General features: G+C 43.8%; 1 protein-coding gene across 3 annotated transcripts in view; it reads left to right on the forward strand.

Annotated features, from left to right (window-relative positions):
* The window catches only part of UBE3C (ubiquitin protein ligase E3C), a 496,047-nt gene that overhangs the window by 464,716 nt on the left and 4,579 nt on the right, over positions 1-26,752 (forward strand). For all 3 annotated transcript variants that reach the window (XM_029588499.1, XM_029588501.1, XM_029588500.1), the window contains one exon: positions 8,892-9,022. In XM_029588499.1, coding sequence (XP_029444359.1) covers positions 8,892-9,022 — 131 coding nt within the window. The remainder of the gene's footprint in view (positions 1-8,891; positions 9,023-26,752) is intronic.

Raw genomic sequence — 26,752 nt, forward strand, 5'->3', positions numbered from 1 at the left:
GTACACCAGAGGGTAGTATTAGGACTGCCTTTGTAGTTGTTGATTTGATCACTATGAAAATAAATAGCTAGGTGGCTGATAGATGTGAGGATTGCTTGGTTACTTGTATTTACTTTTACATTTATTAAATTTGATACCCCGCCTCTGGTTAGTTAACACACAATACAAAAAAAGAACTTACCAATCATGCATTCAACCTTGAAAGCCTGTTTTACTAACCAACTTGTTTGAATCATCCCAGTTACTTTCCTACCCAATCACCTCACCTTGTAACCCCATCCCACCTGTATTAGCACATGTTATATCAACTAATCCACAACAAACCACGAAACTGTAATCCGATTTGATGACAATACGTTGTAATGATATTTAACTAACACACTTCCCAAATTCTGTAAACCGTTCTGATGGCGAAACCGAATGACGGTATACAAAACGCGACAAATAAATAAATAATAACTATTTTCAAAAGCAATAAGTGGTAAACACAATGACATTGAAAAAATATTAGGTACAAGATAGAGATTAAGGAAAAAATAATTGAGACTAAGCCGCCCACTAAACTCCTCAGATTACAGGGGATGAGATCAATTAAGGGATATCAAGCTTCTGTCCCTAAAACTTGATAAAAAAAACATACCTCTAGCTTTCTGAACTGTTTTTAAACTCATCTCAGAGTTCCTGCGGGTCAGAATTCCAGAGAATTGGTGCAAAGTAAGTAAAGACTGGTTGTCTGGTGGAAGCCAAATGAATCTCTGAAAAGTAATGGAATGAATAAGATACTGTGCTTTGAAGAGCTAAGTGGGAATGTGCATATGCACATGTGCATATGCACTTTCATATGCTGCATTCCCACTTAGCATATGCACATGTGCATATGCTAAGTGGGAATGTGCATATGCAAGCATGCTAACAGATATTTAGGAAGACCCCTATGTAAATATTTTGCCAGACACAAAATTTAACCTTTCCCCAGAGGGTTGGGGAAGAGCCAGCTGCCATGGTGCATCTGGGTACCAGTGTCATAGAAAGGTGCAGGAAGTTTAATTTAGTCTTAGGTAAGAAATTGTGAAATTAAGAAAAAAACAAGTTCATTGGATTGTGATGAGTTTTCTCGAGCTATCCTCTCTTCATCAGGTCAGTGAAAAAACACTCTGAGGACAAGCATGATGGCATCCTCATATGTGTGTGATGACATCAGATGAATCCTGACACAGAACTTCAACTTCAAAGCTTCTAGAAATGTTGAGCATGCCCCACTGGACATGTGCAGCCCTGGCCACTCTTCCACATCCCATGCAGAACATCTCAGGCTCATTTATTTATTTATTTATTTATTTACGGATTTTTTATATACCGGGGCACGTAAGAAACATCACCTCTGTTTACATCTTTTTTATGGAGCCTGCAGGTGATGGTTCATTTCTCTCTCTCATATCTGCTGCAGTGAAAGTTTCTGGAATTGCAGAAGCTATTCCCATGGGTGGTTTTTCATCTTTTAGTCCTCTAGGTTAGTTATTTTGTTCAGTTTAAATGTCTTTATTTTTCTGTCGGCCATGTGGTGCACTAGTTCTTGTACACTAGAGCAGCTCCAGTCAGTTGTAGTCCAGCCTTTGACTCATTTTTTTGCCTTGCTTATTTTTCTTCCAGTGCCTTAGCTGTGTTAGATTCAGCCCCCTGTGTGACCGGATTAGTCTAACACACTTCATGATAAATGTGCACTTTGTCTGAGAATAGACCATAGTGTCTCAGCTGCTCCCTGTGAGACTAGGAGGCGGATTTTAAGAGGCGGATTTTAAAAGGGTTACGCACGTAAATCCTCAGGATTTAAGCGCGTAACCGCTCCTGCGTGCATGCCGAACCTAACTTGCATAGGCCTGGCGATGCACTTATGTCCCGGGGCTTTGTGATAGGGGCAGGGGCGGGACCAAGGCCTCCGGCACAGCGGCCGTGCCAGGGGATCGCGCGCCAGCAGCCAGCTGGCATGCGCAAGTTACGCCTGTAACAAAATAAAGGTGGGGGATTTAGGTAGGGCTGGGGGGAGGGTTAGATAGGGGAAGGGAGGGGAAGGTGGGGGGGGGGGGGGGCGGCGGAGGGAACGGTGAACTCCATCGGGGCTCCCCTAGGGCTCAGCGCGCAAGGTGCACTAGTGTGCACCCCCTTGCTTGCTCTGACCTCGGATTTTATAACATGCGCGCGGGCGTACATTTGTGCGCGCCGGGTAGCATGCACAAATGTAGGCTGCGTGCTCAGATTCTCAGGACAAGTAAATGGGATCTACAAATCCCTGTTGCATGCAGGGATTTGTAGTTCTGTCTTCACTATTGCATTCCCTTAGAAAAGCAAGACTTACAAGTCCCTGAATACAGAGGGGTAAAACCAGCATTGGATCAGCCTCGCCTGAAAATCTGGACCCAGATGGCAATCCTATGTGGTCTATGATCTCCAAGAGACCTTCATTCCCAAAAAGAGCTCTTAAAGCTTTCAGGAGACTTAGATCGACCAATAGGCATCAGCGTCGGAGGCATCGAATTGAGGGATCCAGTACATCGATATTGGGGTAGCATCGCTGTGCACCACCCTCACCACAAACTGAACACCAGGAAGGATTAAGATGCATTAGCATAGGGTTGATGCCAGGTGACAAGAGAGAACATTCTGGTGATGGCCATGAAATCTGTAAGCAATGTAAGGGTATCCAGTAGCCTGTAGGCTACAGCCCGCTTTCCTTCCCCTTCTTACTCTCCCTGTCTCTCTGGGGAGTGGCAGTGCTACTGCAGCTTACCACATATTTATCTTATATGCAATCCAAGAAGTCCAGGAAAAGAGAACTGTTTATCTCAGAATCAGACCTTTTCATTGTCTAACATGTCAGGGTTACCAATTAGAATAATACAGATAATTCATGCTTTTGAGGGAAGAAACTTATACTACAATCCTTAACACAGCATATATTTATAGTGATTACAACTTTGCATGTCATAGATGAACTCAGAGCAGTATACATCAGGATAACTTTGACTTGCTTAGGATGTTATTAATCAGCTGAACTAACTATCCCCATAACTTTAGAAGATACTTTCAGTCTCAGCCTGGAGAGATCTCGGTTGCTGAGCTGTGAAAGACACTGTAGCTTACCATCCATGCAGTGCTCTCTGCGATACTGAAACTTGTCTGCTCGGTCAGGAGGAGGAGCAAGGAGCAATGGCTTGGGCATCATCTTCTGATGGCATTAGTAGGTCATCTTCCTCACCCCACTGGAGCCCTTCTCACCACTTGAGCCCCTCTCCCATGCTTTTTTTAAAAGCCAGGATATACATATGCAAGAGTTCATACACAGTCAAATAGGAGCATGAAATGGGGTCTCTTCTTCACTTTGGTCTGGAACCCCCTCCAGCATGTGACAGCTCCTGCCCAGGACATGTGATCTCCAGTCTTGGGACATCTTGACTAGGGAGCTGACCTGGCTGTGCGACAGAATTCACTTGTCGAATAAACCCACCTTCCAGGTTTGGCAGTTCTTGTCTCCAAGCAGATTTGGGCTCTGCTGCAGGACTTGGATCTGCTCTCCACACATACACCTGGCGGGTATTGTCTTAGGTCAGTGTTTATGGAGAGAAGCTTCTATACTTCAGAGAGGCCTAGTTAAACAGGTAGATCAGATAGCTCAGTCACGTCTTGTCATTCTGGCTAAAGTTCAATATTTCTGTATTTCTGCTGAAATACAGGTCAGCATCTATCTTATGAAGTAAGGATTCATATTTGGCTGCATAGTAATGAAACTTTTGGTATTTCCTACAAATCTCTCCTGTTCCCTCCCATCCCCCAAAGCGTTCGCATGGGAAAGAGAGCTTGTCTTCACCCCAGTTCTGGAAATTGCATCGGTTTCTGATGGTCCAAGTGACGGATCCACGTCTGGTGCTCAGGTAGATATGGCTTCCCCTCCCACCTCTCAGTCTTTGGCATTGGTAGTTTCAAGGAGGTGCTAAACAGTAAGCTTCAGGAGGCTGTCAGGTGCAACAGCAGAGCTTTGGTGCATGGGCATCAACATTGGTAAGCATATCCTATAATTCCTCTGGTCACAAGACTATGGAAATTCAGAAGAGATGGGGAACTATGATACTCATAACTTCCTTACTGGCTGAGGCAGGTTTGGTTCCCGCACTTTCAGGAGATGTCCATCAGGAATCCTTTCAGATTGGGGAATTCCCCATTGCTGATCTCTGAGAATTAGCGGCTGCTATGCCAACCCAACATTGGGCATCTGGCTCTCGCAACCTAAACATTGATGGCCCTACAACTGGGGCCGGCTCTAGACTAACCAGCGCCTTGTGCAAAACTGAAATTAGCACCTCTCCCTCAGCAAAACCTCAAGTGTACACAGGGCCAGCTCTAGGACAAATGGTGCCTTGGGTGAAAATCGTTGATGATTCCTCCCCCCAACTAATCCCTGCTGCTTGGGGCAAAGGGTAAGAAAGTCAGACTAGGGGGGAGAAACACGACCATCCACCCCCCTCTCCCACTCCCAGATTGAAATGGATTAGCAGCGGTGAGCACATTTTCTCTCTCTCCCTGTCCTCAGCCCTCTTCCCATTTCCCTCCCACCACCAGTCTAGCGCTGGCATCAGAAATATAGAAATACACATTCTTTAAATACAGAAATACATCTACAGAATAAGACAACATATTTTTTTCATTTTCTATCAATCATGTATCCCTATATTGAAATGAGCTGAATGTAGCTCAATTTAATCATGTAGCTGAATTGAGCCAAAAATTTTCAACACAAATTTCAAATTTTGTCTTAAGTGTAAGAAAGTTTAGGGGTGCAGGGACCTAACTACTACAGGACACTTCCAGTTCATCTCCCACTTCACTTCACGATCCTAAGCTCAGGAAAAAGACAACAAGTTCTCCTCAGAAATAGAGTTGTATTTATCAGATTTGGCAGGATATAGCATTTAGAAAATATCAACCATTCCTGTCTCTAACATCCTGGCCACTAAGCACCAGTTATCCCTAAAGAAAGTTCTGTACTGTGGGTGGTTAAAAATATTCCATAAACCTTAGCCTGCTTAATATGTTAATACTTATGGTTAACTTACTTAGCCCTGGTCCCAACTTTAGGAGATATACCTCTGTTAACCTCTTAAGCAGACTCTGGCTGTGTTACACGCACCACCCGCGGCAGCCCTGCATCGCGGCCCTCTCACCTTCTCAGACAGGCTCCAGGACCTGGCTCCTCTTCTTTGGCGGCAGTGAGCCGCCAGCTCCGACCTTGGGTTCCCTCCAGTGCCTCCGGCCCTGCCACGCTACCCAGTGTTGCCAGCCAAGATGCTCCTTCTCCTTATTTGTCCCCCTGTCTTGTACTTTCCAGCTGATAAATATGCACACGCTCATGCATAATCACATAGTGAGTGGAGAGCCTTTGCCGCATTGCAGGTCTTTTCCCCCTCCCCATTTCTTCTGTATGCCAAGCTGTGTGCCAAAGTCAGTGTTTTTCTCCATCTCAGGCTGCCCCCCCCCCTTTCTTCCAAGGGTGGGGGTCCTTCTAACCTCTGAATTTGCTTGGCTGGTCCATGACTCTTGCGTAGGAGCTTAAGTTGCTGCATTGTCTTTCTGCCTTGGTTTTTATTTACACAGGCACTTACAAACAGGTAAATCTAGGTAAAGTATCCTTCAGTGTAAATTCTCATCTGGACAAAGTCTCTTCCTTTTTCCACTGAGACAGAGTCTTGGTCTGTCAGTATTTGGTCTGCATGTTTCTTGGCTATTATGATTCACATTTGTGCTTTTAGTGATAAAACATGGGATATCTCCCTACATAAGTAACCAAGTAGAGCACACCCCTGGACTATGCAAACCTTGGCCTGACTAACTTTTATCTGGCAACTTGGCTATAAGATATTACAGGAAAAACTCCTAAGGGCCCTATATGCAACAAAGAAAGCCCTGGCCAGTTTTAGCCGCCCAGCTAAACTTTAAAATCATCTGTCAGCATTGCATCAACAGTTTTAGAAAACGAAATCAAGATTTTATTCAGATGATATTTAGCACCTCATAAATTACACAAAATATACCCACAGGTGTCAGTTAACTGTTAGAGACAAATATAGAATAATGAGACCAAATAGAAATATGCAGAGAAAAACTGAACTGGAGATTTCAACAAGCCAGATGTATGTATACAGTGCAGCAATAGCATTTCTCATAAAACATCAAATAATAAAAATCAAGAAAAAACAAATCATGAATCATAGTAAAACCATACAAATAAAAAGAATAAATATTTCAAAACATCTGATGAATAGAACATCCAATCATCTAAAAAAGTTATACATTTCCCAGAACACCAACAGCATATTTCAAAACAGCAGAATCACCAAATAGACTGCCGGGAGGGGAGGATAAGAAAATGACGCATTTCTATGTTTTAAGTATTTTATTGTTGTCATTGTATTACGAACTTTTATGCATCAATAAAAATGTTTATGAAAAAAAAAAAAAGAATCATCAAATAGCATTCAATAATTAAAACTAATAAGGAAATTAAAAATCTCCTCCTCTCCATGCATGGGATCTTTTGATTTCCATTCACCCTGAGATTTTCTTGGATTGGGGGAACAGGACTGTACAAACTTCATTCATTCTCTCTCTCTCTCACACACACACACACACACACACGGGGAGATATGAGTGTGCGGGGGCCAGATGTGCTTGGGGGGGGGGTGGGGGAGAGAGATGAGTGTGTGGGGGACAGACAATTTGTTTTATTATTGTTACTCATAAATTATAACAATAACAATCTTGGAATATTATTTATTTATTTGTTGAGTTTTATATACCCCCATTTGGTGAAGCCATCACAACGGTTTACAAGATTCAAATTGTAATTGTCTTAACAATTGTGAAAAGAAAGGTATAACAGGATGCATATTAAACAAAAGATTAATCATTTATAGTCCAGAAGAGAATCATTTTTGAGTGAGGAGGGTTTGTTTGGTGCTAGTTGGAGACAAGTTATTTTGTGGATTATTTTTGTGGATTAGGTAGGAAATTCCTTTGGGTGTTAGAATGATGAGAAGTTTGGATGTCAATGTAGACTTTGTGAAACAGCCATGTTTTTAGGTCTTTTTTGAAAGTTTTTGAGGTTAGGTTGGGTTCTCAGATCTTTTGGGAGGGAGTTCCAAATTTTGAGGCAGGCAATGGAAAAAGCTCTTTCTCTGGTTGTTGTCAAGTGAGCATCTCTGATGGGGGGACATTTAAGCGTCCTGAGTTGTTTGAACGTATGTTTCTTTGAGGATTCAGGGGGGTTATGTTTAAGCGAGTTAGTCCATGATGTCATGGATTTGTGCTCAATTCGTGCTTTAATTGGAAGCCAGTGTAGTGAAATCAATATGGGCGTTATGTGGTCATTTCTCTTTGTTCCTGTCAGAATTCTGGCTGCAGAATTCTGCAAAATCTGGAGAGGTTTGAGGTTGGAAGATGGAATTCCAATCAGTAGGGAGTTGCAGTAGTCAATGATAGAAAATATGAGTAGCTGTAATACAGTTCTGAAGTCATAAGGGTTAAGAAATGGTTTTAAACATCTTAGAGTTAGTAGTTTGTGATATCCCTCTTTGATTTTGTTTGATATATAGTTCTTGAATGAAAGTTCTTTGTCAATAATAATTCCTAGGCTGGTGTGGGTGACAGGGAGTATTGAGTTCAATTGATTGTCAAGTAAAGGTAGGGGTGGTGGAGTTGGGTTGGGTTTTTTGTCCATGAGGATTATTTCAGTTTTGTCGATGTTGATTATGAGTTTCAGTGAAGTTAGGAGATGTTTAATTGAGACAAGTAGAGCGGATATTTCTTTGTATGTTTCTTCGATTGAGTTTTGGATGGGAATTAGAAGTTGAATGTCATCAGCGTAGAGGAAGTGAGTGATTCCATTATCTTTCAGTAGTTGGCAGATGGGAAGAAGGTAGATGTTAAATAGAGTGGCCGATAACGCTGATCCTTGGGGAACTCCAGTGTTGAGGTTAATCTTTTTGGATGGGTTGTTGTTAATTGATACTTGGTAGGTTCTCTCAGATAAATAGGATGAGAACCATTGTAAGGTGGTGTCAGTTAAACTGATTTCATTCAGTCATTCTAATAGTATATTGTGGTTTACTGTGTCGAAAGCGGCTGAGAGGTCGAAGAGAATGAGAAGGTATTTTTTGCCTTTGTCGAATCCTCTAAGTATTGAGTCATTTAAAGAGAGTAGGAAAGTTTCTGTGCTTAGGTTCTTTCTGAATCCATATTATATATTTTTAATATAAATGAAAGGTTTTCATGAGATAGGTTGTGTCGTGAAATATTTTATTTATGTATATATTTAAGGAAACATACATAAATTGTCGAAATATTTTTCGTTCGTTTAACCTTTAACCTCTGGTTTGCTAGTAGACTGAATTACTGTGTCGTGAAATTGTTAGTCTAAAAAGTGTCACCAACATGAAAAGTTTGGAAAGCTCTGTCTTAGAAGAATGATTACAGAAGTTTCTCCCATTCTTTCATTGTAGTTATTTATCCCCCCCCGCCCCCCTCCCCTAAGTGCATCTTCTGTCCTGGACATAAAACAAGAAATTTCTTTACAAAAAATATATATAGCAATAGGAAAGGGGATGTAAGTGGCACACTGTTCTCCTAGATTATCTTTGTGTTTACATCACTCCTTCTGTTAGGCCGTGCTGTATGTTGCAATTATATTACGGGAACAACTTTTTCAGGTCTTCAAACTCATAGTGGAATTAACATAAGAATGTTTTTATATTGTATAAAACAAGAGAGTCATTCTTTTATTCATTTTTTAATGTACTTACTTTTTATTGCATTTTCTTATGTTGATGCACTTCACTGTATTTTAGGTGGCTATTCTGCTGATCATCCTGTCATAAAAATATTTTGGAGAGTTGTTGAAAGCTTCACAGATGAAGACAAACGCAAACTACTTAAGTTTGTAACAAGTTGTTCTCGACCTCCTTTGCTGGGATTTAAAGTAAGAGTTTATATTTGTCAATAACTATAGTACATTTTTCATGGAAGCACCAAAAAAGTTTTGAAAGAGGACGATGTAAATATTTTTGACATAGGGTTATACTTCTTCATTTATTCACACACATATTCTTAGAAATATGTGCACAGTTTGCTAGTTGCTGCTGCAATATATATAAGCATTCGCTCTTCTAATTATAAATAGGTACAAACTTTATTTTAATAAAAATAAAAATATATTTTGAATCTTAATTTTGTATAATATTCTTACAAGCTTATACTTATCTACCTTTTGTGAAATGTATTTTAAAGCAGCAGTACTAGCAAAGGATTTTTTTCTTTAGATAATTCAATTATATTGTTAAATTGTCTAGCTTATTAAGTACTATATTTTATTATACTTGTTTTATTACCCATTTTGAACACTTGTACAGAAAGACAAGATAGAACATTTAATAAAAACTGAAAATTAACAGTACAAACACACAAAACTGTGATATATATTTCATTCCTGAGGAGACCTTGGCTTTTGGTGCTTGTGACAAGGAATATGGGAACTCAAAATACCTTAAGAAAAAGGCTTAGCTGGCTGGACCCGATCAACCTTAAGACAGGAAATTCTGGGTATAGGCTGAGAGGAGAGCAAAGGGAGGCCCCAGACTCTGTCAGAGAACAACTTGTGCATTGACTGGGAGTAAAAAGGGAAAGGCAGTTTTGTCAAGGTACCTGACCTATTTGAGTTTCTATTACTGACTTGGAATTGTGAATATGGAATTCTGTTGGTTTGTTTGCACTGTAAATAAAAACACACAAAGGAAAAAAGCCTTGACTGCTCATTTCTGTGCCACATATGGCATTAGAAGTGAGATTTTCTGTGCTAAGCAACAGCCAGAAATCCATATCTCATGGGGGAAACTCTGAAGTATATAGTAGTACAAGAGGAACCACAAGTCCAGGCCTCAAGGCAGCAAAGAAGTGTTTTGATCTTTAGTAAAGGCTGTGTTACAGAAAACGCTGTGGAATATAGAAGCACAGAGCAGTGCTCAAGAAAAAAAATTTCAAGTTTGGGGCCTCATCGCAACAGCCTTTTTTTTTTTTTACAATTTTTTTTTTTTAGGCCTGCCCGGCAAAGTCAGGTGACCAGTTAGAGCCGAATAGGCAGGCGTTTATTTTGGCGTGCAAAATGGGAAGAGAATATTTCCCCCCAACCCCTCTTGCTGTGGAGAAATAAAATGGAAAATTTTGAAAAATGAAGTGGGTGATTCAGACCCTCACTAAGGCACAAATACAGTTACACACAGTTATAGAGGGCCGGCGGGGTGGAACAGCAGCACCTCCTAGAAAATTTGAGCATCCTACTAGCAACCTTGATAACACTGCAGGAGGGTGCAGCCAAACAACATATGTTGCTATTGCCGAATGGTGTACCACACAATTCCCATAATCCCCAAGTTAGGACCAGGAGAAGATCCAGAAGCTTTTCTAGTGAACTTTGAGCGAACCACTCGACTGGCTGGGTGGCCCGAGGCTGACTGGACAATATATCTGGGAAACCTGTTGACTGGCCCCAGCCAAGTGGCGATTCAGTCTGCAAACCCGGACGGGATGTCTGGCTCTGCAGACATAAGGCGACTATGCTTGAAAGGACTTGGTGTAACCTGAAGATATATCAAGAACCTTGAGTGGAAATGGCTATAGCCTAATGTGAAATCAGGCTGAGAAGTGGCCAACCTAGTCTTCTTGGAGAACTTACATCCTTCCATGTGGCAATGGGTGCCAACATACCAAGTTTACCCTGGAATTGGCCATAAAGTTGGCTGACGCCTCCCATCTTGCTCAGCTCGCAACGGGGTTATCCTGGGGTACAACTTTGGATAGAGGGAGTCCCCATCCAGATGCCTGATCCTGACAAGTAGAATAGGGGGACTCAGCAACCATCCTCAGGGCAGTGAGACCCCACCTTGACATTCAGAGGACAGCTAATAAGATCCTCAAATTGTTTCACTTGTGGCAGGTGAGGCCGTTTTGCTAAAGACTGTTGGTATGCAGGAGGAGAGTCTATCAATGTTGGGCTAGTATTCCAGCTTAACTGAGAGGCTGTAGAGCATGTTAACCAGGGAGAATCTTTAAAGAAGCAGCAACTCCAGAAAAGAGAGAGAAACAAGGGGTCAGGGAAGTACCTCTCCACCTGAGTGGTGATTGTATAGATCCTTTTTTCTTTTGTGCCCTCCTTGCAGGAAATGAACATGGAGAAGACTGTTGCTCCTAAGAAAATGAAAGTCTTAGGGGAACCCACGAGGAAAGCAATGAGGGTAAAAGGGAAGAAGCTCTCCGGGAATGCTCCTCATGCAGGACCAGAGCCCATACAAGTGAGGAGTGCTTATGGCTGGAAGATCTGGAATGAGAGCACCACCTAGCAGAGCAGAGTGAAAGAGACTCTAATCAACTAAGGGAAGGGAAGGATGAACCCTTGGTGGGCATGGTTAGATATAAAGCAAATTAGCAAGTTGGCAAGGAAAACTCCCACCTCAAGAATTAAGAGTAGGAACAGAAATGGGCCCTTATCTTTTACAAAGCTGCAATCTGGTGGATGACCCATGTCTGGGACTGTTAGACTTGTAGTCGAGTTGAATGAAGTCCGCACCCAAGCTTTAGTAGATTCTGGGTGCGGCAAGACACTTTTGAGAAAGGAGCTATGTAGAAGAATAGAGATTAGCCATAAGACAATGGCAATCTCTGCGTTTGTACTCTGAGATCAACAACAGTACCTAATTGGTCAGATGGTACTGACAGCAACTGCAAGACAGGCCTATATGGAGGTCTGAATAATGCCTCAACTCCCGTATCCAGTGGTTATAGGAAGGGACTATCCACAATTTGAGGCATTTTGAGACCTCTTCAGGAATAGCCTGAACAGAACAAACTATAAAGGATACCTCAAACAAAATAAGGTGGTTGGATCACAGAAGAACCAAAAAAGGAGGAGCCAAGGTTTCAATGACTGTGGGGAGTAAGACTCCTAGGGAGAGGGACAAAGAACCTCCCTTGGTTAGGGATGGAGGTAAGTAGCGGTTCAGCCAACCTCTAGACCCATAGTGGGAGAAGAGGGTCTTCTTACCCCAGAGAGGTAGCCCTGGCACAGGCAAGCGCTCAACCCTGTAAGGTTGAGCTGAGGAGGGAAAGCATGTGACAGGGTATATACCCAGAGAACCCAGAGGGCTTAGCGACCTGGACCCGGTCCACCTTAAGACAGGGAATTCTGGGTACAGGTTGTCTCCTCTGCCCTGTGAATATAATGTTGCTAAGAAGAAAGCAAAGGAAGGCCCCCAGACTACAAGGGAACAGCTTGTGGATTGCCCATGAGTAAAAAGGGAAAGGCAATCCCTTCAAGATAGCTAGACTACTTGAGTTTTATTACTGAGTTGGAACTGTGAATGTGTAAATAAAAACACACAAAGACTGTTCATCTCTGTGACATAGTGCTTTTGAAAGCTCTTTTTCCTGTAAGTAAATCAGGGTGCTGTAGTAAGTATGGATCAGTGCAGCAGCCTTCTTATTACCTAGATTTAGATTGGTTATAAGTGATTATTTTGGAAATATTTGCAAACCTTTAAACACCTATGTCTCTTCAGAAATGTAATATTATAGTAAAACTGTGGTATTTGTCATGATTTCAATGGGCAACAGAAAAATTGTATTTTTTTAAATTTATTTTTGCTGGTCCTACTGCTTTGAAATTAGAATATTATTTTTTACTGTATAATGGTCATGTAGTTGTCGCAAGACTTCACAGACAAATATGTATGCCCTGCTGTTTGCATCACAGTAGTCTCAAAGCAAATAAGTACAAAATGTCCTTTTGGTAATTCTTATTTTGTGTGAACTTCTAAATGAAGTTATGATTAGCCTTTTCAGTTCTTGACCTTTCACATTTTAAAGTTTGAGGTTTAAATTAACCAGCAACTGGATGAAAATGTATCATGTCTACTAGATAAATCTGAGAAAAACACATTTAAGATGAAGGAATGCAAGTTTTGTAGGAAAGTGTTAAAATTGTACATGAAAGATCTAACTTGTAGTATTAGATTACAAAGCATTTATACTCTTTTCAGTTAAGGGTGTGGGTGAGATTGACTTTTTCTTCATTGGATAAATATTAAACTGGGCGGTGGCTGTTTGGCGGGCGTTGGCTATTCCATATCAATCTTTATTTAAGTGTGTTTACAATTCATGTGGATAAGAATACTAATTGGGCATTATATTTGTTCTTTGGTTTGGCAGATTGTAAAAGGTGCTTTTTTTTTTAATATAAACTTGATTGTCAGACTGCCAAAATTCCTAATGTGTAGCTGTATAGCATAGGACATCCAAAAGAGACTCTTTTTTTTTTTTTTTTTTTAAGTAATTGTTGACTGATTGAAAATCAAAATCCTGCATTGAGAATATAAGGATTCACAAAGGAGAGAAAGCATTTAGTTCCTGGTAGTAATATGCTGGAAACATCTTTCTTCAACAAAATATTTAATTCTAATATTGCCTTTGCAAGTGTTTTTCATTACCACGCTGAGTAAATTAGTTTCTTGAAAGATCTAGAGTAATGATTATGTTAGAAGGGGTTTGAACAACATTTTTCAATATGTTAGGTTTCTTTTTTTTTTTAACTTAGTTTCATATCTAGAATGTGAAACTAGCCTATAATTGCTATAAAATTACAGGATTATAAGCACAATATGAAACTTGTTTAAAATATTATTTTGAAGTAATCTAGTAAAAATATATCTTGCAGTTTGCTGATTTTACTTTCTGCATTTGATGGAAATAGCATGCCTTGCTGTAAATTTATGTAAATTATTGTGTTGAAAACTTACCATTAAAGATGATTAATGATTAAATGAATTTATAACTTTCCCTCTGACCTTTCCTTCCAAAGTAACAGGCCGATCTAATAAAGTGGTGTAGAAAACTGGCGCTCAGTGTTGAGCGCCTGCTTTCCTAATGCGCGCCCAGCCATCTCTCTTGAGCGTGCAATAGAATATTTAAATAAGGGTTCGTGCTGCCAAGGAGATGCTAGGGACAAATGTGCGCCCCCCTAGCACCTCCTCGGCAGCGGGCACCCGGGAAAGGTCGGCTGTCAGCTGGATAGAAAATGGGCGTTCAATTTTATGAGCGTCTGTCTTCCTAACCTGAGTATTTTCTGCTTTTCTGTACACTATTTTGAGCTGCTCAGAAAAAACGCCTGCTCTGGGCAGGCATTAATTTCTGAGGGTAAAAGTTTGTGGGTCGGGCACACATTTTTGGGGGGGGATTGAGGGAGAATAGCTAATAGCCTCATTAACATACATTTGCATATGATGAGCACTATTAGTTTTACGGGGGATTGGCCACGCGTTTTGGACATGCTAATCCCCTTATGGAATAAGGGATAATGGACGCGCATCCAAAATCCGTGTCCAACTGCAGAATAAACAGTGCGCTCGGCTTGTAAGAATATAAGAAATGCCAAAAGCAGACCATTGGTCCCTTGAGCCCAGCATTCTACCAACAGTAGCCAGTTTGGGTCCCTATTAATTAATTAATTTATTTATTTAGAAACTTTTATATACCGGTATTTGTGGGGACATCATACCGGTTCACATAATAACTGAAAGATTGGAAAATACATTTCAACAAGGAGAATGTAACTGGGCGAGGGTAGAACAGAGAGGCAGTAGGAAGGAAAGGGAAAACAAGAAAGTCATAACCAAAACAATTTACAATTTACAATGAATGTCTCCTTAATATAAGGAGAGGGTGGTCACCTGAGAGGGGGGGACTATAAGTATTAAGTACTTAGCAGACATAAATGGGAAAGTCCATTCCCAGTTGCTCACTCCCAGAAGTATGAGTACAAGTCTATCAGGCTAATAGTTATTTATGCGCTTTCCAGATACTTGTCTGTATATTTGTCTTCCAGATATTTGTCTAGGCCTTGTTTAAACTCAGCTCTGCTACTAGCTTTGATCATACTGTCTGGCAACAAATTCCTTAGCCAGAAATTACTTTTTAAAATTTGATTTAAATTTGTTGATTTCATGGAATGTCCTCTAGTTCTAGTATTGTTTGCTAAAGTAAAAAAATAAAAAGACCCTTATTAAATTATTCTTTGCAACTCATGATTTACTAGACCTCTATTATCTCCTTTCAGTCCTCTTTTCTAGCAGATAAGCTCTAACTTGCTAACCGTTTCCTCATAAGAGGAACCATTCCATTCCTTTTTATCCTTTTTATTGCCTTTTTCTACATGTTTTCTAGTACTGCCATTCTTTGAAGGTGTTAATTTAGAGGAACTGAAGCAAATCCCTATTAAATTGGAGGATCTATTTAGAGCAAACTGACAGACTAAATAAATCACCAGGACTTGATGGTATTCACCTCAGAGTTCTGAAAAAACTCAAAATATGAAATTGCAGATATGTTTCTATTAATCTGCCACTGTACCTGAAGACTTGAGGGTAACCGGTGTAATGCCAAAAGGGCTCAGGTGGTAATCCAGAAAACTGCAAAACAGTAAGCCTGTTATCAATACCAGGCAAAATAGTAGAAACTATAGTTAAATACAGAATTACTGGGCAAAAATGGTTATAGCAAAGAGAAGTCATGCCTTGCCTTGCCAATCTATTAGACATCTTTGAAGATATAAATAATATTTCCTAGCGTGTAGCAGATGGACTCAGGACCAATGGGTATAGTGTACTCCTGATAGCAGTTGGAGATGGATCAGATTTCAATCTGCCGTCCGCCCTAGTACATATACCCCTGCAGGAAGTGAAGATCTCCAGTATTTTCCGTCTTCATAGCAGTTTGGGACGCTATGCCTCTACAGACAAGCCCCGCTCTCCTGCGGTGACACCCATTGGGTCTCTCCCCCAGTTGAGAATTCCCGAGGTGATTTCCGCGATCCCTCGGAGGTGAGCCTCGGTCCGGCAGCCGACCCTCGGGGACCTAGCCCCCGACATCGGGTGAGGCTGAGAGACAGTGGGTGCAACTTCGAGTGCAGCGGTGAAGGTATTTTCCCTCTCCCCCCTCAGCCGGAGACTGCCCGGAACGAGACCGGGAAGCGCCGAGACAAGGTAAGGTAGAAATCTATTTAAAAGTCTCTGGTCTCCGAAGCTCGAGGAGTCGCACAGGTCGCCAACCAGGACCAGTGCCACCGGATTGATCTGCCCGACCCCGGTCAGATCCGAGGGTCCTCCCACATGGAGACCCTCCGAGGTGGTCGCCATATTGTCCACGTGTCGCCGTCAGCATTTTGATCTGTTCGCCGCCCTGATTTGTGTGCACAGAGGCGAGCCGTGCGCACAAATAGCTTGTGCGCACAACGTCGCATGCCCAAGTACCGTGCGCACAAGCGACGTGCATTGCCACGCGCTTACTATGCCAGGCACATAACTTCGATCTGTGCGCACAACAGTGCCCACATCTCCCTGAGCGCGTACCAATCCTACCGGCACAACTTCGACGCACCGGAGTGTATAACTAAGCCACCCGGGCCCTGTATTTTACGTGCACAAGCCATGGCATCACCGGAAAAGAAGCTCAAGGCTCAGGGCCTTTGCCCAGCATGCCACATTAGAGCTGCACAGTATGAGGAGGCCACGGCCCTGTGTATACAGTGCGAGGAGGCCCTGGGGGATCCAGCCCATGGCCATCCCCAGTCGGTACCGGGTTCCAGCTTCTCGAACTGTACGCCAGACCTAGCGTCTCCCAGCGGGACCCTCCCTCAAACTGGGTTCCTCAGGGACACAGCACCTCTTAATTTAGACCCAGCATCTATCTCCTGGGTGGAATTCTTCAAAGGCCTGCATACCTTCGTCCACATGCAACCGGGACCTCCGATAATATGGCCACAACCTCCGTCAGAGGACCTCAACATCCCGGGACCCTCTCTGCCCAGGGAAGTGATTCCAACACCCAGAAGCCCCACCTTCGGGGACACGGACAACTCAGATGAGGAATCGGAACCCCTGGAGGAAGGGGAACTCCCTTCGGGGACAGAGCCCCACCGAACCATGAGGCGCTTCACCAAGGACAAACTTCCAGACCTGGTCACACACAGCTTGAAAGAGCTCGCTATCCCTGGCACAAGTGCCTCGGGGGAACCTAAGACGCATCCCCTACTAGAGGGACTCCGTCAGACCTCCCGTCATTTCCCGCTATTACAAGCCGTCCAGCAGCTAATTGACCTGGAATAGGATGCCCCGGAGACTACGTTCAAAGGGGGGCGTGCCCTGGCAGCCATGTACCCTCTGGACCCAGCTGCCAAAGATCTCCTGGCATGTCCGAAAGTGGATGCCATGGTCTGCGCGGTCTCGAAGCGGTCTCCCAGTTGAGGGAGGAGCAGCACTCAAGGATGCTCAAGACAGACGTCTGGAATCCATCCTCAAACAGTCTTTTGACGTCTCCGCTATGTCTCTACAGATCACGGCCTGCTGTGCCGTGGTGACACGCGCCTGCTTATCACAGACCACTCCTGGGGATGTCCTGGAACCAGCAGTATCATAAGAACATAAGAAATTGCCATGCTGGGTCAGACCAAGGGTCCATCAAGCCCAGCATCCTGTTTCCAACAGAGGCCAAAACCAGGCCACAAGAACCTGGCAATTACCCAAACACTAAGAAGATCCCATGCTACTGATGCAATTAATAGCAGTGGCTATTCCCTAAGTAAACTTGATTAATAGCCATTAATGGACTTCTCTTCCAAGAACTTATCCAAACCTTTTTTGAACCCAGCTACACTAACTGCACTAACCACATCCTCTGGCAACCCATTCCAGAGCTTTATTGTGCGTTGAGTGAAAAAGAATTTTCTCCGATTAGTCTTAAATGTGCTACTTGCTAACTTCATGGAATGCTGGCTAGTTTCTCTAGTTCGCTTCATGGAATGTTGGCTAGTTTCTCTAGTTCACTTCCGAACAGGAGGGTTCCCTTGAAGGGCATCCTTGTCTCATTTTGGAAGATGCATTGGCCGACCAGCTTCGGAGCCAGAGTTGTCTTCTGGCTGCCACTGCTGATGACACTCCTGTAGCTGCGGTGCGCACCAGATCAGAAGCGGCATCCGTGAGGAAAAAAGATATAGTTGCGATGGAGAAGGTACAGAGAAGGGCAACCAAAATGATAAAGGGGATGGAACAGCTTCACTATGAGGAAAGGCTGAAGAGATTAGGGCTGTTCAGCTTGGAGAAGAGACGGCTGAGGGGGGATATGATAGAGGTCTTTAAGATCATGAGAGGTCTTGAACGAGTAGATGTGACTCGGTTATTTTCACTTTTGAATAATAGAAGGACTAGGGGGCACTTCATGAAGTTAGCAAGTAGCACATTTAAGATTAATCAGAGAAAATTCTTTCACTCAACGCACAATAAAGCTCTGGAATTTGTTGCCAGAGGATGTGGTTAGTGCAGTTAGTGTAGCTGGGTTCAGGGGACCAGTACTTCTAGTGGCCCTGGACTGGCCAAGAAGACCATGGTACGCAGACATGCGAAGGCTGCTGACAAGGAGCCCCCTCCTGCTACCTCCACACAGAGACCTGCTCCATCAAGGACCGATCCTCCACGAGGATCCAGCTTGATTCTCTCTTAGGCCTGGCCATTGAGAGGACTCGCCTGAGGAAGAGCAGGTACTCGGGGGCAGTAATTGACACCCTGCTCTGAGCATGTAAGTTCTCCACATCCCTAGCATACATAAGGATTTGGAGAGTATTCGAAGCCTGGTGTGAGGTTCCACGCTCAGTCAAAATTCCTGTGATTTTGGAATTCCTCAGAACGGACTACAGAAGGGATTGTCTCTCAACTCCATCAAGGTACAGGTGGCCGCATTGTCATGCTACGGAACCAAGAGCGAGAGCGGCAGCCTAGCCCCTCACCTGGATGTCTCCCGCTTTCTGAAAGGAGTCAAACAGATCCGACCACCTTTAAAGTGGCCGGTGCCTATTTGGAACCTCAACCTGGTCCTAGATTTCTTAGCGGGAGCCTCCTTCAGACCTCTTCACGGCTTGTCTCTCCGACTATTAACATTGAAGACAGCCTTCCTGGTGGCAGTCTGTTCGGCCCGTCGTATCTCCGAGCTACAAGCACTGTCCTGCCGGGAGCTGTTCCTTAGACTCACCCCGGGAACCATCCATTTACGCACGGTCCCGTCCTTCTTCCCCAAAGTGGTTTCTCACTTCCATCTCAACCAAACCATCTCGCTACCATCGCCAGATGAGCATAAGAATTCGGAAGAGTCTCACAGTCTACGCCACCTCAACGTCGGCAGACTCCTAGTCCGATACCTGGAAAGGTCGGAATCTGTACGAAAGACGGACCATCTCTTCATCCTTCACAGTGGGAAGAAGCAAGGGGAAACGGCCTCGCAAGCAACCATAGCCCGCTGGATCAAAGAAGTAATCAAGGCAGCCTACGTAGAAGCAGGCAGGCCACCGCCTTTACAAGTCAAGGCCCATTCCTCTAGAGCCCAGGCAGTGTCCTGGGCAGAAACCAAGATGCTGTCACCCGCCGAGATCTGTCAGGCGGCGACATGGTCCTCCATCCACGCCTTCTCTAGGTTTTACCGGCTGGATGTTCAGGCTCGGGAGGACACAGCATTTGCAAGGGCAGTACTAAGTGGGCCACAGGCAGCCTCCCACCCGGTTCGGGAGTAGCTTTTATACATCCCATTGGTCCTGAGTCCATCTGCTACACGCTTGGAAATGGAGAAATTACTTACCTGATAATTTTGTTTTCCTTAGTGTAGACAGATGGACTCAGCATCCCACCCACGGCTGCCGTTATTCATGGAATTCTCGAGTGACATCCCAGAGAGCAAGTGATTCACGGGTAAGCCATGCTTTTCTCCAATTAGGACACCCATTCTACCGGGTGTCAACGTTTCTCGGTTGAGGGCACTGGTGGTCTCCAGCTATAACAAATTCAACCAGTTCAAATTAATCAAGTTATCCAAGTTATAAAGTTAATCAAGTTATCCAAGTTATTCTAATTATTCAGTCATACATATATCCACAATTGCTTTTCGAGGAGAATACTGAAGAGCTGTACTTCCTGCAGGGGTGTATGTACTAGGGCTGACATCAGATTGAAATCTGATCCGTCTCCAACTGCTATCAGAAGTACACTATACCCATTGGTCCTGAGTCCATTTGTCTACACTAAGGAAAACGAAATTATCAGGTAAGTAATTTCTCCAATGTGAATAAGGATGTGCCAGTCAATTGTAAGATAACTGCATTTGATAAAGTTCCACATGAGACTCCCCAAGAAATTACGAAGTTATGGGATACAAGGCAATGTCCTATTGTGAATTGGTAACTGGTTAAAAAAATAGGAAACAGACAGTCGGTCTAAATATTCAGTTTTCCCAATGGTGAGAAGTGAATAGTGGAATGCCCCAGGAATCTGTTTTGGTTCCAGTGTTTAACATATAAATTAATGATCTAGAAAAGGAAGCAATGATAATTGGAGATGACACAAAATTAATCATGGTAGTTAAAACACAAGCTAATTGTGAGGAATCATAAGATCATAAGAAATGCCATGCTGGGAGAAACCAAGGTCCATCGAGCCAAGCTGGCACATCCTAGAAAGTAGATCTATGTCTTGTTACTTCCAGTGATAGCAATATCTTTCTCCCAAGGTGAGGTATTCTGTTTAGCATGGCTTTTCTATATAGGGATAATAGCCTGGCTTGTTCTTTATTCCAAATAGGAGGTGTATTGGTGTTTTAGGGCCTGGTGTAACATTTGCAGTACATGTAAATATAATGTATATGTTATAAATATTTTTACCTCATAAGTGTTCTTTGAATGTGCTTTTTGATGTAAAATCTATTATCAGAGTCACATCATGAGATGATTTGGTGCGGTCACGCTGCTGCATTCATCTGGTGCCATCCCCATATTTTTGTTGTTTTCTATCGGTCATAGAGCAGTTTTTATGGTCATAAATATTACAGCTGCCTACGTTTATGAATATTGACCATTACATACAAAGGTCTTCCTCTGGCATGCCTGCGAAATTAGTGCAAAGGGAAAAAGAGAAGCTAAAAGGAGGGGAAGAGAAAATGGTCACCGCAGTTCACAATACAGCTCAGTGTGCGATTACATCATCCAATATGCTGGCGATTACTGAAGCGGTGAAGGTAGCGGTTGCTGAACAGTTAACCCCATCGCAGAACAAATTACAGATATTAAGGCATCCCTGGCCGAGTTCAACCCTGTGGGTGGAAGCCCTGGAAGGCTGTCTCTCCATTGTTGAGGTTGATGCCTTGGCTACAGAATACAAAATGGCTAGTCTGGAAAAGCTAGTGTGGGCACATGAAGATATAAAGTCAACAAACTGAAAAATCGTTCCGGTAGAACAACTTATGTTTTGTAGGTTTCCCTGAATCCATAGAGGAACAGCAATTGGTGGCTATTTTAACAGATTGGTTACCGAAAGTTCTGGGCCTCATGGATCAGATTGTGCCCCTGCTCATAGAGCTTGCTCACAGACTGGGGTCAAAAAAGATGGTAATTTGAGGCCTCGAATTGTGATTGCTCAATTCCTCAATTTCCAACATAAGCAACTGATTTGGCAAGAGTATCAGAAGACAGCGACCTTGCGCTATAACAATGGTGCCATTAAAATATTTCAAAATGTTTCCTATAAAGTTGCCACGAAGCGCAAGGAATTTGGGCAAGTGTGTGCTCGACTTATAGCTAAACAAATTAAATTCACTCTGCAATTTCCAGCCCAGTTGAAGGTGTAGTGTGAGGATGCTTCACATGTTTTTGACTCAGCGGCTGAAGCGAAAACATTTGTGGATGGTCTACTGGGTGGAGGCCCGTTGTGAACTGGCATTGGCTGAAATGCTTATTTGTTGTTTTTGTTTATGCTTCTATGACTGCTTTGTGATGGAGAAGTATTTTATTTTCTCTATGGCAGCATTTTTTTTTGTGTCTCAATCTTTACTGTGATGAGATGGTTACATTCAGCGGATTAACCTGGACTACATCAGGTTCTCTATTTTAGAGAGTGTATTTCTTATGGTTTTGGGGTAGATTTTAAAAGAAGCGCGATCAGCCTACTTTTGCTTGCGCATCAGACTCAAGCAAAAGTACGCTGGATTTTAGTAGATACGCGCGGAGCCGCGCGTATCCACTAAAATCCTGGATCGGCGCGCGCAAGGCTATCGATTTTGTATAGCCTGCGCGCGCCAAGCCGCGCTGCCTCCCCCCGTTCCCTCCAAGGCCGCTCCGAAATCGGAGCGGCCTTGGAGGGAACTTTCCTTTGCCCTCCCCTCACCTTCCCCTCCCTTCCCCTACCTAACCCACCCGCCCGGCCCTGTCTACACCCCCCCCTTACCTTTGTCGGGGGATTTACGCCTCCCGGAGGGAGACGTAAATCCCCGCGCGCCAGCGGGCCTGCTGCGCGCCGGGCCGCGACCTGGGGGCGGGTACGGAGGGCGCGGCCACGCCCCCGGGCCGTAGCCACGCCCCGTACCCGCCCCCAAAACGCTGCCGACACGCCCCCGGAACGCCGCGACGACCGGGCCCGCCCCCGACACGCCCCCGACACGCCCCCGACACGCCCCCCTCCGAGAACCCCGGGACTTACGCGAGTCCCGGGGCTCTGCGCGCGCCGGGAGGCCTATGTAAAATAGGCTTCCCGGCGCGCAGGGCCCTGCTCGCCTAAATCCACCCGGTTTTGGGCGGATTTAGGCGAGCAGGGCTCTGAAAATCTACCCCTTTGTGTATAATGGAGGGGAGCGAATTGTGGGGGGGATAAGGGAATTTTTGGGGGGGCTCTGCTAGTGGGTAGGGAGGGTTTAGTGGCATTTTTAGTATTTATATGCACCCTCTTCTCTATTTTACAAATTTGCTTATTGATACAATGAGAGGATTGTTTCTGTAATAAGAGCTTAATTTCCTTACTTGTGTTGTGGGTGAGTCCTATATGTTATCATTTATTGAAGTTTTTGCTGTTTCAGGAGTACATTTTGGTGCCTTGGGAGGGACATATCTTTGGAGATTGGATTAGATTTTGGTTACTTCTTTATTATTTACAGATGTGTTTCCTCCATGCACTGTTAATGTTCTTATAAGCCAATGAGTTTCCAACCAACTTTTATAACTTGGACTGTTGCGGAGATGGGCTCCCCCATTAAGCGAGAAAAGGTATTTTCCCATGTTTATCGGCTAAAGGTGATATTTTCCTGCAGGAATCTCCCATGACAGACCAGGAGCACGATAAATTGCGACATAAGAGGGGTTATAATCAACTTTTCTTTTCCTCAGGCTCATCTAAATTCCTCGGAGTGGTTATTTTAATCCATAAATGGGTGTCTTTCACTTTAGAACAACAATGGATAGATGGGGAGGGCAGGGATGTACTAGTTAGGGGTTTGCTTTTTGGTAAGCCTATTATTCTGGCTTCTGTTTATGCTAATCAATACAGCCACCCCTTCTTCACCGCCTTGGCTATGAATATTCTAGCCTTAGGATGAGCACTTGTGGTTATGGGTGGGCATTTTAATTGCATCCATGACCCTCTCTTGGATAGGTGCTCTACTTCTGCTGTCACATAATTGGGTCCTGGAAAGGATATTACGTTTCTTTGTCAGTCCCTTTCACTCTTTGATATTTGGAGAATACATCATCCTGAGGAGAGAGATTTTACGTATTACGCAAGAGCACATCCCTCTAAATCTAGGATTGATTATATTCTGTCTGAATCCCTCGTTAATAAGGTAAATAGAGTAATAATAGAAAATTTAGTAATGTCAGATTACTGTCCAGTTTTGTGTTCTATGGGAGGTAACCTTGGGTTTGATTCTCTTTTTAAATGGAGAATGCCGAAATGGTTATGTAAGGAATGGGATTTTCCGCTATTTTTTAGGGAAAAGTGGTAGCACTTTTTAGAAACTAAGCAACATAGAGACACTCCCATTTTATTTTGGGAAACGGCTAAGGCAGTGATGAAGGTGGAGATTATTCAGTTTGTAATTCGGAAGCGAAAACAACACAGTTAAGTAGGAGACTAACTTATTATAAGACTCAATGGAATACTTATCATTCCGAAGAATGGAGGGCTCTGATTCGTAATGTCCAAGCAGTTCTGAATGATCTTCTTCGTCAGAAGGCTGCTGATATGCTTTTTATTTATAAACATATAAATTATTCCAGTATAGAAATAAACCAGGGCAGATATTAGTGAGTTTAACAAAGCCTCCATCCCATTCTAAATTTGTTAATAATATTGGGACACCAAATGGCTCCTTAGTCTCTACCACAGCTGAAATAGGAGAGGTGATTAAATTGTTTTTCCAAAATGTATACACTAAGGAGACTCCAGATTTGGGTTGTCAAAATGAATTTTTTGCAAATTTGATTTTGCCTCTGTTATCCTCCTCCCAAGTAGACAATTTGAATAGGCCAGTTTCTGTGCAGGAAATTTCACATGTTATACAAGATCTGAAAATGCATAAGTCTCCAGGCCCTGATGGGTTGAATGCTTTGTTTTATAGGTTGATTCAAGAACCCATCTCAGTTGAACTTTGCTCTTTGTTCAGTCATATGTTACTCAACCAGGTTATTCCAGATTCCATGTCTGTAGCGGCTATTACTATTCTGCCTAAACCCGGGAGGGATTTAACGGATCCGGGTTCCTATCAGCCTGCCTCTCTGCTGAACCAAGATGTTAAGATTTATGCTAAGGTTCTAGCTAATAGATTGAATCATATCTTACCAGTGTTATAGTTTTGTAGGAAATTGTGAACCCCGGGCCGAGATGAGAGATGTCTCCGCCCTCTGGGAGAAGCCCCATGAGTCTCACCATCAGTGGGCGTGCTCTCAGCGATGAAGGACACAGCTGTGAGAGAGACTTTATTAGAGAGAAAAGATAAGGCATAACCCGAGGAGTGGGAAATGCTATAACACAGTTCTTGAGCACAAGATATACCCAGGGTGGCACTGTAGATGAGAAGGTCCAATAGTGGCCCACAGCGCGGGGTACCCCAGGAGGTTCCTGCAGGCTGGTGGAGATACCTCAGAAGTGCAGATCCGGTAGTGGCCCGCAGCGAGGGGGATGCCGAGGATGACTGTACTGTAGGTGACGAGGTAGATGAGGTCTTGAGATACAGGAACCAAGCAGAGGATCTTGAGAAGCTGCAGCAATACCCTGTAGCTCAGGATACGTAGAATTGATAATGCTGAAGAACGGTAGTGGCATGGGGTACACCATGGGGACTTCAGCAAAGTAGGTATCGTAGGAAACTGAAGAAGGTACTCACACAAGGAAGTTCCGGGAGAGAGACTCGGGGAGCGGGTCAGGTGAAGTCGAAGGCAGAAAGGCCCTCCAAGGAGCGGATAGCCAAGACACGGAAGGGCCCCCATGGAGCGGTTACCCAGAGTCCGAATGCCATGAGGAGATACTGGAACAAGAGATCCAAGCGTGGAGTGGATTTAACAACGAAAGAACTCCTTGCTAATTCGTCTTAGTAGTGGGCCGGTCAGTTTAAGTACACCAGCGGGTTTATGTCATTGGGAGGAGACGCCCCCGAGGTTCCCGCCATGATGTATACAAAAGGAGGCCCTGCGCGCGCGCGCGCGCGCCTAAGTGATTCCGGTAGTAAGATGGTGGTTGGCAGCACCCACGCCATCCCGGGGACGCTGGGGAGGTCGGCGATGGCTGGCGATGATTGACAGTGCAGGGAAAAAAGAGGTGAGCATGAGAGTCACAGCCGTTTGCGATCAACAGGCACAAAGTACCCCCCTTCTTAAGGCCCCTCCCAGGGGGTTTTGGCCTTCTGGGGTAAACCAGGTGGAATTGTCTGATCAGCTCCTTGTCAAGGATATTACTTGCAAGCTCCCAGCTATTTTCTTCTGATCCGAACCCTTCCCAGGATATAGGGTACTCCCAGCGTCTTCCATGTTTCCGCACATCAAGGATGTCATCTACCTGGTAGGTAATGTCCTCCCCACGGAGAGAGGTTGCGGCTCAGGTGACTTCTTTGAAAACTCTAAGATGAGTGGTTTTAGAAGAGAGATGTGGAAGGCGTTGTGGAACTTTAGAGATGATGGTAACTGCAAGCTGTACGTGACTGGACCCAGGCGATGGAGTATAGGGAAAAGTCCTATATACCGAAGTGCAAATCGAGCTGAAGGCAATTTGAGACGAATGAAGTGGGTACTGAGCCATTCCTTGTCCCCGGGCTGTAGCTGTGGAGCTGCTCTGTGACGGGCATCATAAATCTTCTTCGCTTGTTGTCCTGCCTTTTGAAGAAGCTCTTTAGTGTGTTCCCACAGCTGAGGCAGCTCTTGTGCTGAAGCTTGTCGGCTGGAGAGGATACTGATAAAGGCATCAGTAAAGGAGGTAAAGGCTGGCGTCCATAGACAAGCTGAAATGGCAATGATCCTGTGGAAGCTGAAGGATGGGAATTCAGTGTGAACTCTGCCCAAGGGAGCAGTTCGGACCAGTCGCTTTGTCTTTGACGTAGGCCCGGAGAAACTGCTTTAATGTGCAGTTCATCCTTTCGGTCTGTCCGTTGGCTTGCGGATGATAACCTGATGTCAGATCTAGAGATATATCGAACTTCTTACAGAGAGATGTCCAGAATTTGGCTGAATTGTACTCCTCGGTCAGAGAGGATGTGCTTAGGCATGCCATGTAAATAGAAGATATGACGGATGAATAGTTTTGCCAGTTCAGGAGCAGAGGGT

The sequence above is a fragment of the Rhinatrema bivittatum genome, chromosome 2, assembly GCF_901001135.1.
Source record: "Rhinatrema bivittatum chromosome 2, aRhiBiv1.1, whole genome shotgun sequence".
NCBI classification, from domain to species: Eukaryota; Metazoa; Chordata; class Amphibia; order Gymnophiona; family Rhinatrematidae; genus Rhinatrema; species Rhinatrema bivittatum.